At 33.6% G+C, this 11,139-nt stretch overlaps 2 protein-coding genes across 2 annotated transcripts; both read left to right on the forward strand.

Annotated features, from left to right (window-relative positions):
- The first annotated feature begins 1,884 nt into the window (after nucleotides 1–1,884).
- LOC111708666 (fibroin heavy chain) lies at nucleotides 1,885–4,612 on the forward strand. The gene is made up of 4 exons (XM_023482107.1): nucleotides 1,885–1,945; nucleotides 2,493–2,876; nucleotides 3,165–3,428; nucleotides 3,974–4,612. Exons 1-4 carry the CDS (start codon nucleotides 1,941–1,943, stop codon nucleotides 4,290–4,292), a joined length of 972 nt encoding a protein of 323 aa, XP_023337875.1. The 5' UTR covers nucleotides 1,885–1,940; the 3' UTR covers nucleotides 4,293–4,612.
- Nucleotides 4,613–5,602: 990 nt separating this feature from the next.
- LOC111708667 (uncharacterized) lies at nucleotides 5,603–10,844 on the forward strand. Its single transcript, XM_023482108.1, has 6 exons — nucleotides 5,603–5,787; nucleotides 6,890–6,936; nucleotides 7,505–7,556; nucleotides 8,624–8,705; nucleotides 9,698–9,792; nucleotides 10,735–10,844. The coding sequence occupies exons 2-6, from the start codon at nucleotides 6,898–6,900 to the stop codon at nucleotides 10,842–10,844; spliced, it is 378 nt and encodes a 125-aa protein (XP_023337876.1). The 5' UTR covers nucleotides 5,603–5,787; nucleotides 6,890–6,897.
- Nucleotides 10,845–11,139: the final 295 nt, after the last annotated feature.

Consider the following 11,139-nt stretch of genomic DNA (forward strand, 5'->3'; position numbering starts at 1 on the left):
CATCTACAGAGCGTCCCATTTAAGAAAACTCATTATATAATAATTCAGAAACTAGAACTTGTAAATCATTTTATTATTTTCCATTGAGTACTAACCAGAAAATAGTGGAACGATTGATGTAGTGTTTTTTATTTTTATTATTATTTTGCATGCAGAAAATAATAGGTTTTTCGAGTATTATGTGCGGATTTTTGGGTTCTTGGAGATAATTCAGTATGATATTGGTCGATCTGTTTCTCGCTTGTACCTATTTTGTTTTATTACAATCTGTCCTGGACATTTTTAGATCCATGGCAATGTTTCAAATTAAAAAAACGAAAACAAATAATTATTTCAGTTTTCTAGTTTAAAGAAACCATCCCATTAGTGACGAGACCATTAACTATTAGTGAAGTTGTTTTAGAAGGGTATTGTCAAAACAAAACTTGATTGTACTCGATGTTCAATTAAATTTTTGATTTTTTGTACAGGGTGACCTGTAAAACATGAATATTTTAGAAGTACATTTATTGCTTCTAGATATAAATACATATTAATTAAAGAGTGTATAAAAGGAGAGGAAGTTGAGAAGGTCTTCTCCGGTTCCAGGGTCCGACACAACTGATTTGCGGATTTCATAATCCTCTTTCGGGGATTTCATATCCTCTACAATATCTAAAAAAACTTTGGTAATTCATAAGTATTTAATGATCTTCAAAACTTTACTTTTCATGTGTTAGGTATTTAGATCTTTAAAAGAAGATTCCAAAAATATCTATAAATTTTTTCTTGCAAAAAAATTGACAATCTTATAGATTCAAAACTAAATTACAGGGCGTTCTTTTGTTTTTTTTTCAGAATTCAAAATCTTGTTTTTTTGGGTTTTTTAAAATTGAAAATTTAATAGAAACCCCAATTTTGAAGTTACGTCAAATATAAAATATGTTTTGAAAACAGGGAATCCTAAGGAAAGCGCAGGAAAAGACAGGGCAACATTTAGTTTAAGAAAAAAGGCACTTTAAAAATCTCACCCGGTCAAAATTGACCTTCTCGTCACTAATGGGTTAAAAAGTTTTATGTCCAATCTAAAATAGTAATCTTCCAAATCTTTATTATGGTAATATTAAGAAAGTTATTGTGTTTTTTGCATGTTATGCATTAATATTTGTTCTCTAATGTACTGTGAGGATCCTACAATAAATTGATACTTGTACTGGGAGGATCCTACAAAATATTGATACTTGTACTGGGAGGATCCTGCAGTACAATAATACTTGTACTGGAAGGATCCTACAGTACATCAATACTTGTATTGGGAGGATCCTGCAGTGCAATAATACTTGTACTGGAGATATCCTACAGTATACTAATCCTAGTACTGGGAGGATCCTACAGTACATTAATTTTTGTACTGTAAGGATCCTACAGTACATTAATACTTGTACTGGGAGGATCCTACAGTACATTAATACTTGTACTGGAAGGATCCTACAGTACATCAATACTTGTACTGGGAGGATCCTACAGTACAATAATACTTGTACTGGAGATATCCTACAGTACACGAATCCTAGTACTGGGAGGATCCTGCAGCACATTAATACTTGTACTGGGAGGATCCTACAGTACAATAATACTTGTACTGGAGATATCCTACAGTACACTAATCCTAGTACTGGGAGGATCCTACAGTACATTAATCCTTGTATTGTCATAGTACTCTGAAGATCTAAAGGTACATAATTAAACCTTTCAACCAAGAATATTGTTGTTTACAGTTTCAAGAAATCAATTATTTATTTGAAGTTAATTATCCTGACCCCTTTCCCTCTCATGCAGTCAAAATTAAAGCACACAGGTTGCAAAGTACCGTAAGGTCTATGCCTTGTTCCCCTTACGCCCCCCTAAGTATATAAGCCCAGGTTGGAAAGGGTTAAGGTACATTCCTTTCAAGCGAAGACATGAGGTAACATAGGGTTAAATTTTATTCATTTTACTTCATCTACAGAGCGTCCCATATCATATTAGATTATCTCCAATCTTTAACACCAAAATAAACCCTTAATACTCGAAAAACTTATCATTTTCCGCAAGAAAATTCTTATATAAGCCTTATATTATTTCTCAAAATGATTCATTCTAATTAAATTTTCTAATTAGTCCCGAAAATCGTAATTTAGACCCGTTTTCAGTCTAATATGATGTGGGACACCCTGTAATTCTTATAGAAATTATCTGACCTGCAAAGGACTGAGGACATTATTTCAAGTGACCTTTCATTTATTCAGGGAATCTCCGATGCACAAAGGTACCTTTTAAACCTTTGACTTATGAAGGATGAATGATATATCCTATTTTATCTTGTTGAAAGTGGATATTTATTTCACTTGTTATTTTTTTCTGTAATTTGAGGAACCCTTCAAATTAAGAGTTCAGTCCCATTATGAAGTTTCAATTCATTCTCAAAAATGAAATCTATTTATTAAACCCCTTATATTAATATTGTGTTGCAGGGCCTGGTTGTTGTTAAGCTTAGCTGTTGCAGTTGTATCAGCAACTGTAGAAGATGAAGCTGTTGTAGAGGCAGCTCCTGAAGAAATTGAGTTAGATCCAAAATCAGGGTTAGATCCTAACCTTTTCCCCTTCTATCCCTACCCCTACCCGGAGTATAGAAACCTAGCTCCTCAACCATTTCCAGAACAAGAGGCTTTCAACCCATACCTAGAACAGGAGCTCAGGAACTTTGGAGGTGGACTTGGGGTTCAACTGGGACCTCTTGGAGCTGGACTGGCGGCTGGAGTTGGACCTAATGGAATTAGTGGTAACTTGGGACTTGGGTTCAAACAGTATCAGTATTATGGTACTCCAGGATACTACAAACAATTCTACAGTCCCAGGTTTCATCCTTAGTAATTTTTTATTTAGTATCTTGGGTTTTAATGAGATTGGAATAAATCCCAATAAATCTTTTAATATTGGATTTTTCGATATTGGATAGTCATTGGACAAATTTGTAAAAATTAATATGTAGATGCAAATGCATCGCTGTTCTGTTCTTCATTGTTCCTTTTCCAGTTTCTTTCAGTTTTTTAATGATTCAATCTTTGATAAATGTTCTGTTATTTTAAAAAATCTCGATATAGTCTGGGGCACCCTGTATAAACTTTTAAATGTTAATTTTTTAGTCTTACTCAAGCATACTCCCCTTATACCTACTCCCAGCAGTCCTACTCACCAGCAGTACAGGCCTATTCACCTGAGTACTACCCTGTTGATTCTAGAACAGCTGGATTTGGAGGCGGGTTCGGAGCAGCACTAGGACCTCTCGGAGTAGGGCTTGCAGGAGGCTTAGGACAAAGAGGAGTCAATTTCGGAGGAGGAGTGGGTTTCAACCCTCAGTACCAGTACTATGGTACCCCATCCGTTTACAAACAGTACTACAGTGCAAGGTAAGCAATATTTATCAAGTAGTTTTCAAATCAACCATTCTATCAATCTGGATTCAAAGATTCTGTTTAGAGCAATTTAAATTTTGAAAGTAAAAAATTTCATAAAAATAGCCATTCTGACCCCGACATTTAAACTTTTGTTTTTTTTCCGTTTTCAGGAACACTATAAGGTAAAATCATTAAAACAGTTATTTATCTCAGCTGTGCTTTCGATCACAATTTGACCAATAACACATCAATCTTTCGTCTTTTCTTTTATACTTTTTTGTCGGTGAATGCGTTTTAAATGAAAATTGTAAAAAGGCAACTCTGCATATTTTAAGATTGTTGTAGTAAAGTAAAAACCAAAACGCAATCGAATTCAAATCAAAGAAACCTAATGCATCTAGTCCTGGTTATAGTGCAGGGTGTCTATAAACCCCCAAAAATGGGGTATCATATGAGTGTTTTGAAATATGTAAAAGAACCGCTTTAACAAACCCAAATGGAGCATGGTTGAATCAACATTTAACAACTCGAAAATTTAATTAATATTTAATATTTAGGCCGCTCCAGTATATCTCTAGCCCTGCACTCTACAACTACGCCAGTTCTAGAGGAATATATGGTTCATTAAATGCAAACGCTGGACCTTTTTCATTGGGAGCAGGAGGAAATGCTGCCCTATCAGGAACTTATGCCGGAGCACATTTAGGACTTGGACAGACTGCACTAGCCGCTGGTGCTGGAGGTGGCTTTAAACAAGGAGGTTTTAATGCCGGTGGAGGAGCCGGATTCGTAAATCAACCTCAATACACTCTCTTCAACATTCCTTACTATACAAACCAGTTTACCCGTCCTTATACACCTAGTTATAAATATTAATCAAAATTATTGATTTACAAAAAAGTTTTGATTTTTGACCACCTGGGTAAAAAAATGGCCATCAGGTGGCTTTCAAAATGGTCACCAGGGGGTTTTAAAAATGGCCATGCCAAGGGGTTTCCAAACTTGCCGTAAGATGGGTTCAATCTGTTAAAAAAATGGGTTTACAACTGGCTGCAGTTTTCAAATGCTATTTTATTTTAAAATCCATGTTCTTCCAATGCTATACTTAAAGATCTCAAATAATTGAGTTTTCAAGGCATTTTCTCATATAATTTATATGGTTCAATTTTCACATGAAAATAAACTATTGAAATTTTTTTTAAAGAATTAAAGAATCTGAGAGAGAAAAGTTAAAGATTGTTTTAAATAATCTGGATAGATAGAGATACTAGAACTGTTCTGTTTCATTATGTTTTACATTAAAAGTAAACTATTGTGAATCATAAATGGCACTTTTTAATTGAGGGTTCAATAAAAAATTACAGGTACAATCTTTTTAAGCGTACAACTACAGTAAAGCCAATAAAATTGGAATAGGAAGACGACATTTAATTAATCTTATGCGTGGTTTTGATATTGTTAAAAAGGCAAATAGTCTTACTACAGTGATAACCAGAAAACTCTGGAATAGGAAGTCGACTTTCAAACTCAAGTTATGACTTTTATTAGCGCATTGAACATGAAATGAGACACAACAATTGTGCATTGTAAACAGACTCATTGCACTTAATAAGTAATTTAATAGCTTTCAAGTAAACCTATTTGCTTTAAACAACATGAAATGCACTTCAGAATTGCTATAATGTCGTCTTCCTATTCTCAGTTTTCTGGTTATGACTGTAGTAGCTTGAAAATCAACAAATACAGTGAAATATGTCTGAAATCAATGCAATATTGCTGTGTTTTATGTTCGTTGGACTATAAGTCAACACTTGAGTGTATACTAACAGTCGTCCTCGCCAGGCGCAACTAGGACTTTTGCTAAGGGGGGGGGCAAATTATTTTGTAAGGGTCGGGGGGGGGGGGGAAAGGGGGGTTTCCCCTTTTTTTCGAAAATTTTTCAAAAACATAAGTGCTTTTTTAAGGGTTTGAAGTCGAAAAGCAGGAAATTTTAAGTTGTTGCATGCAGATTTGGCTGTGTTCAATTCAAATCGATTTTTTGTTCTTGTGTTTTTTACTTTCAAACAAAGTTTCAAAAGTTTCCTCCTATTCCACAGTTAACCCCAGTCTAAAACTTGCACGATCCTTACCGTTACAACACGTACTGTATATGCAGTCCGTCTTAGTCGTACTGCCCCGTCAGGCTACCCAGTGTATAGAGACGACCCAGCACGTTTTATTCAGAATGTAGCCTGGCAAGATCACAGTGCTAGCTAGTTCTATGGGTACCACAGCATCTAACTAGTTGCTCATAGAGAATAGGAGTCCTCTGAATTGCCTTCCGAATAGGACAGTCGGCATTCCAGGAATTCTTTTTCTATGTTCTGAACAGGTAAAGAGAGCTTTAACAATCCGGTCAGTCTATACAGACAGCGCGGTGAATCAGCTGATAGGGATTATCCGTCAATAAAGGAACAATTCACAATTTTTAAACATAATCTTTTTACAAGATCTAATTTTGGTTTTTAAAGCTAATTAAAGAAGTACTTATTGAAAAGCGTTTCAAAAAATGATGTTTTTTAAATTTGTTTTACTTTAGTGAACAACGAAACTTACTTCAATTATGTCACAAAAAATCTTTTGATTTGATCTCGAAACGTAGAACAAAACATAACAAAATGTAATACAATATTGCGTGAATATACACATGGTAACCCCAAAACATATGATCCTTTTATTAGATCTTCTAAAATCATGGGAAAACTCTGGAGACCAGTACTTTTTATTAAAGTAATATTATATTTACCCGCGCTTGGTCGTAAAATACGATTTTAGCTACTTTTCCCTAAAAACCTCGACCCACTCAACTTTGAATCTCAAAACCAAACTAAGAACATTTCCGTAGGTCTACCGAGTTTCCCAATCAAAATTTGAAGCAAATCGGTCCAGGGGTTCATGAGTTATGACGGGATATACAAACAAACAGAGCTTACTACTTTATATATATAAAGATCTGAATGTGTGAGCAGTCCGTTTAATAGAAAATAAAGGCATAATATGGCCTGAGCCAGGCAGTGACCTAAAGTAGAAAGGAAAATATTCAGGCAGTCAGGCCGTTAGACAGTGTTCTTTTCTTACAGCACCAACATTGTTTTTAACAACAAATGTCAGTGAACAAAACAAATTTCGACCGAAAACACATTTTTGTTAATTATAGATTGCTTTTTCTTTTTCAGTGAGTACATTTGTTTACTTGTTTATTATTTTAATAGCTTGTTTGTTTATTTACTGTTCATTTACTGATATCTATCTACTTGTTTGTTCACTAATTTTTCATTTTATTGTTTGGTTTTAAGATCGTTTGGTTGTTCACTTGCTCACTTATAGTTTAATTTTAATTGTTAATTTTTATTTATCTAATTATCCATTACCTTGTTTGGATTGTTAGGTGCCTGGATGTTTGGTTGTTAAAAATAATCTTTATAAAACTTTAGAAATTAAAATGTTTCAAGGGCGTGGCTGCCCAGTTTGGGGGACACAGGTTAAACTTTTCTATTTCTATTTCATTCACAGTTACCCTGTATTTATAAACTGTCATTATTTTGAGTAACAATGAGGAAGATATTACCGTTGTTCTATCTTAAAAATGTGCTAATTTAGGGTTTCCACGAAATGGCTAAATCTTTTGCGCAAAATTTGCGCTATTTTCACGCAAATTTTATTTTTGCGAACTTTTGCGCTATTTTTGCGCATGAAACGCAATGAGTTTTGCGCGGTTTTGCGCTATTTATTTTGCGCAATTTGCGCAAAACCGGAAATATTAGTTTTTTCGCGCAAAATTGATGCGCAAAGAAAGAAAAATATTGCGTTTCGTTCCGCAAAAATTGCGCAAAAGTTTTGCGAATGGAAACCCTAGCTAATTTCGACAATTTCCTTCTTTGGGTCTTCTACAAAATCCAAAACTAAAATTATCCATTCAATAAAAAAATTGTTATTCATTTATAATGAACAAATGTTAGAAGATACCTCTTTGAATCTGACATGGTGCTCTATAAGTGAAGGTTCTCTTAAAATGATGTAAACAGTCCCTTTAATTTGAATTGTTGCAGGATACCAACATATCACCGTATTTAGAAAAGCTACCAAAAGAGAAGATTTTAGGAAAAACATCTTATTAAAAAAACAACTATGTAGTTTAATAGTTTACTTTTAATTGTTCCATGACGAATTTCTGCTAGAGCTACAGGGTGTCGCACGAAACATGACAATAGGAAGACGACTTGAAAGTCTTTGGTATTTGAATTTATTTGTGACATTTAGTCTTCTATCTACTTTAACATGTATAATTCTTGAAACAATTATCACATAATTCTCCTCGCCCTGGCATTTCCAAAAAGTGGTCTGCGTTTTTTGTGCTTTCAATATTACCGGAGATATAAAGAGTTTGGTTCAGATTTCAATTTTGTTAAATAAAAGCAAAATTGTCGAAATCTGAACGAAATTCTTCATATCTCGGGCAATATTGAAAGCACAAAAAAGGCAGACCACATTTTGGAAATGGCAGGACAAGGGAAATTTTGTGATTATTATCTCTAGAAATTTACTTCTAAGATTAGGTTGACAAATAAACGCAGCAAATTATATCAAAAATCAAGACGACATTCAAGTCGTCCTGCATACTGTCATGTTTCGTGGGACACCCTGTAGGTGCGCTCGGCTTTTTTTATTTTGTTCGTTCATCGTTCATGAACGACCAATTTCCTTTTTTTCAATTCAAAAAAAAAAGATATTTTGTTTATTCTCAAAATTTTTGTTCATTTCCATCTTATTTCGTTGTTTTCTCATTCAACGATCGTTCAGTGAAAGCGTTCGCTTAGTAAAACCGTTTTTCAGTCAAAAAAGTGATAGTTTAATCGAAAATAATCGTTCGTTTTTTCAAGATCGTTCAAAAGCTTTTAAATTGCTCTTCTTTTCGTACTTTTTAAAAAACTAAAGATTTTTTTTGAAGAATCCAAAATGTTAGTCTAGCGTTCGTTTTTTCCTGAACGGCATCGTGGTTCACGAAATTTTTTTTATAATATTCAACTTTCAAAGAGAAGTTGATTGATATCTAGTGATTTCTTGAGAAGACAACGCTTTTAAGGGTACCATCGTAAATCGGACATGCTAATCTATCTATGGGGATCACTTAAAACTACTTTTATGGATGAGAGTTTGTATCCTTGCAGTGTTTGACCTGAGTACAGCTGGCGTTCAAGTTACTGGTGATGTGAACGTTGTTAAAACCAGTTTACAACTTGACAAATTCAGGAGCAGAGACAATGAATCATTTTCTTAAAGAGCAATTTTTATACAGTGACCCCAGAGCCCGAAATTTAAAAGAGTATCGTTGAACGAAACTCTCGAGTTTCCTTTTTGGGGTCTTAACATTTGTGTAGATTTTGATTTAAGAGATTCAACAAAAATGGAGAATATGAAGAAATTAAATGAAATAATATTTCATAACAAAAATATTGATATCCACAAAACTGCCTAACCCCATTAATGAAACCCGGGTTTCAAAACTGGTTTTCATAACAATACCCTTTCTTAAGTTTTGGGCTCTGGGGGAGGAAACGTTATGTGTGTGCAAGGATTTATGTGTGTGTTTATACCAAAAGAGTGTCGAAGGCGTGTACTGTAGGTATATACAGTACATAAGAATCTCGGTATTTGTACAGTCTAGGAGAGTACATTTGTTTATTGTTAATTGTTTACTTAAAAACAAGTTTAATATACATGTAATATATTGTTTATATATTTAAGTCAACACTATAAGCCAAATTTTCATGCAAAGAATATAATTTGATTAAAGTTTACAATAAACTACTCGTTATTCAAGCTTAATTATAATTGACGACATTGTTCTGCAATTTCCTTGACTGTAACCATGTTGTGTGTATGTACCAATAGTGTGCGTGTGTTATACCGAACTCGTCTGCAAAGCAGTGCGACTGGCTTTCTCATGCCAGACCAGCACCATTTCTTTTCTCTTTATTTCTATTCTCTGAGTGAGACCCACATGACTGTTGAAGAGGAAGACGACAGTTTAGAAATATTTGGGGAATAAGTTGTTGTGAATATTTTAATGATAGATCGAAGTACAGCATTCATCTCGATATCCACAATACAAGCGTTCACAGCTCAGATCCCATAGAACCCCTGAAATTGTAAACACCCCTCTAGCCCCTGCCCCCCAAAAAGAGAGAAAATTTTTCCATTTTTTAAAATTTATGCTATAATGGAGGTTGTGCTGTGTTTAGCTGTGGAGTAGAATCAGTAGTGTCTGCTGTATTTAATGAGAATGATAAAGCTCAATGTGTGTTTGTAGCAGATACTGCTGAAGAGGCAACTGCAGGTCAAATCTCGAATTCAGTGGTAGGTGACTAATTCAATACAATGAAGACGACTTTCGATTTCAATCTTGATTTCTATCAAGTTGTTAAACAGCATGGATACACATAAACATAGAAGTCAAGAGAAGCTGTCGATTAAAAAAGCTTTTCTGATTACTTGTAAACTTGTAATTTGAAAAAATCTTACCAATCAAAACTTCTTATTGTATTGATATAATCGCCTATCACTGCACTGTAAATAATCCGGAATAATATTAATTAATATCTTTCTTTGACCTTTGAAAAAGTTTCTGGTATTCAGTATTGATAACCTTATTTAAGCAATTATCACAAAATAGCCTTAATTCTGCCATTTCCAAAATGCATGGTCTGCCATTTTTTTGCTTTTTCAAATAGCAGAGATATACATCACAACAATGATGTTATAATAATTTTATGGTTATGCTTTTTGAAAATAAAATGAAATTGCAAAATCCGTTTTCAGATGTTTATCTTTTACAAACAAGAAGGATAACCTTATTTTTATTGAAAATTATAATATGAAAAATATATTATGATTCCAACTTTTACTCTACATTTGTATTATTTTTGCTGCTTATTTTTATGTCAATATTTCTTTACTCAAAAATGCTTTATTATTATGTCTTTACAAAAATAACATTAAAAAAGTTCGTTAATAAAATTGTATCTTAGCAGTCCTTTGATGAAACACTTTAAATGAAATTCCTTTATTAAAAATCCTTTAATACAATTTGTACCTTTACTAAAGCTTTTTAACAAAAATCTTTTCATGAACTCCCTCCTTAAAATAACTTTAAAAAATACCAATAGCAAAATTCCTTTAGAAAAAATCCTTTAAAACCCTACAATATATCGTAAGATAATAAATTAAACAATTAAATATTTTTTTAAATAACCATAAAAAATAATTGTTTATGTTGCAGGAATGGTGGTTGCCTCGTGTGTTAGATCTGCCCAAACTATCAACAAAATGAAATCTATGATTGAAGATGGAATTACAGAAAAAGAATGGACTGAAGCACTCATTAGGTAAATATAATAAGAAATGAGGTTAAGGGACATATTTGCAATTACAGTGATAACCAGAAAACAATGGAATAGACCCAGAAAACAGAAGTGGATGTTACAACTAGATGTCAACTAGTTGTTCTAAACTCCACTTCAAAACTCCACTTAAACTCGACTTTAACTCCACTTTTGAATTCCAGTCACCAACTGGGTGAAATCTGGGTGCATAAACTCGACTTAAACTCGACTTTTTGAATCCCAGTTTTCACCGAGTTAGGGTGAAAACTGGGAGTTCAAATATCCACTTTAAAACTCCACTT

Source organism: Eurytemora carolleeae, unplaced genomic scaffold, assembly GCF_000591075.1.
Source record: "Eurytemora carolleeae unplaced genomic scaffold, Eaff_2.0 scaffold866, whole genome shotgun sequence".
NCBI classification, from domain to species: domain Eukaryota; kingdom Metazoa; phylum Arthropoda; class Copepoda; order Calanoida; family Temoridae; genus Eurytemora; species Eurytemora carolleeae.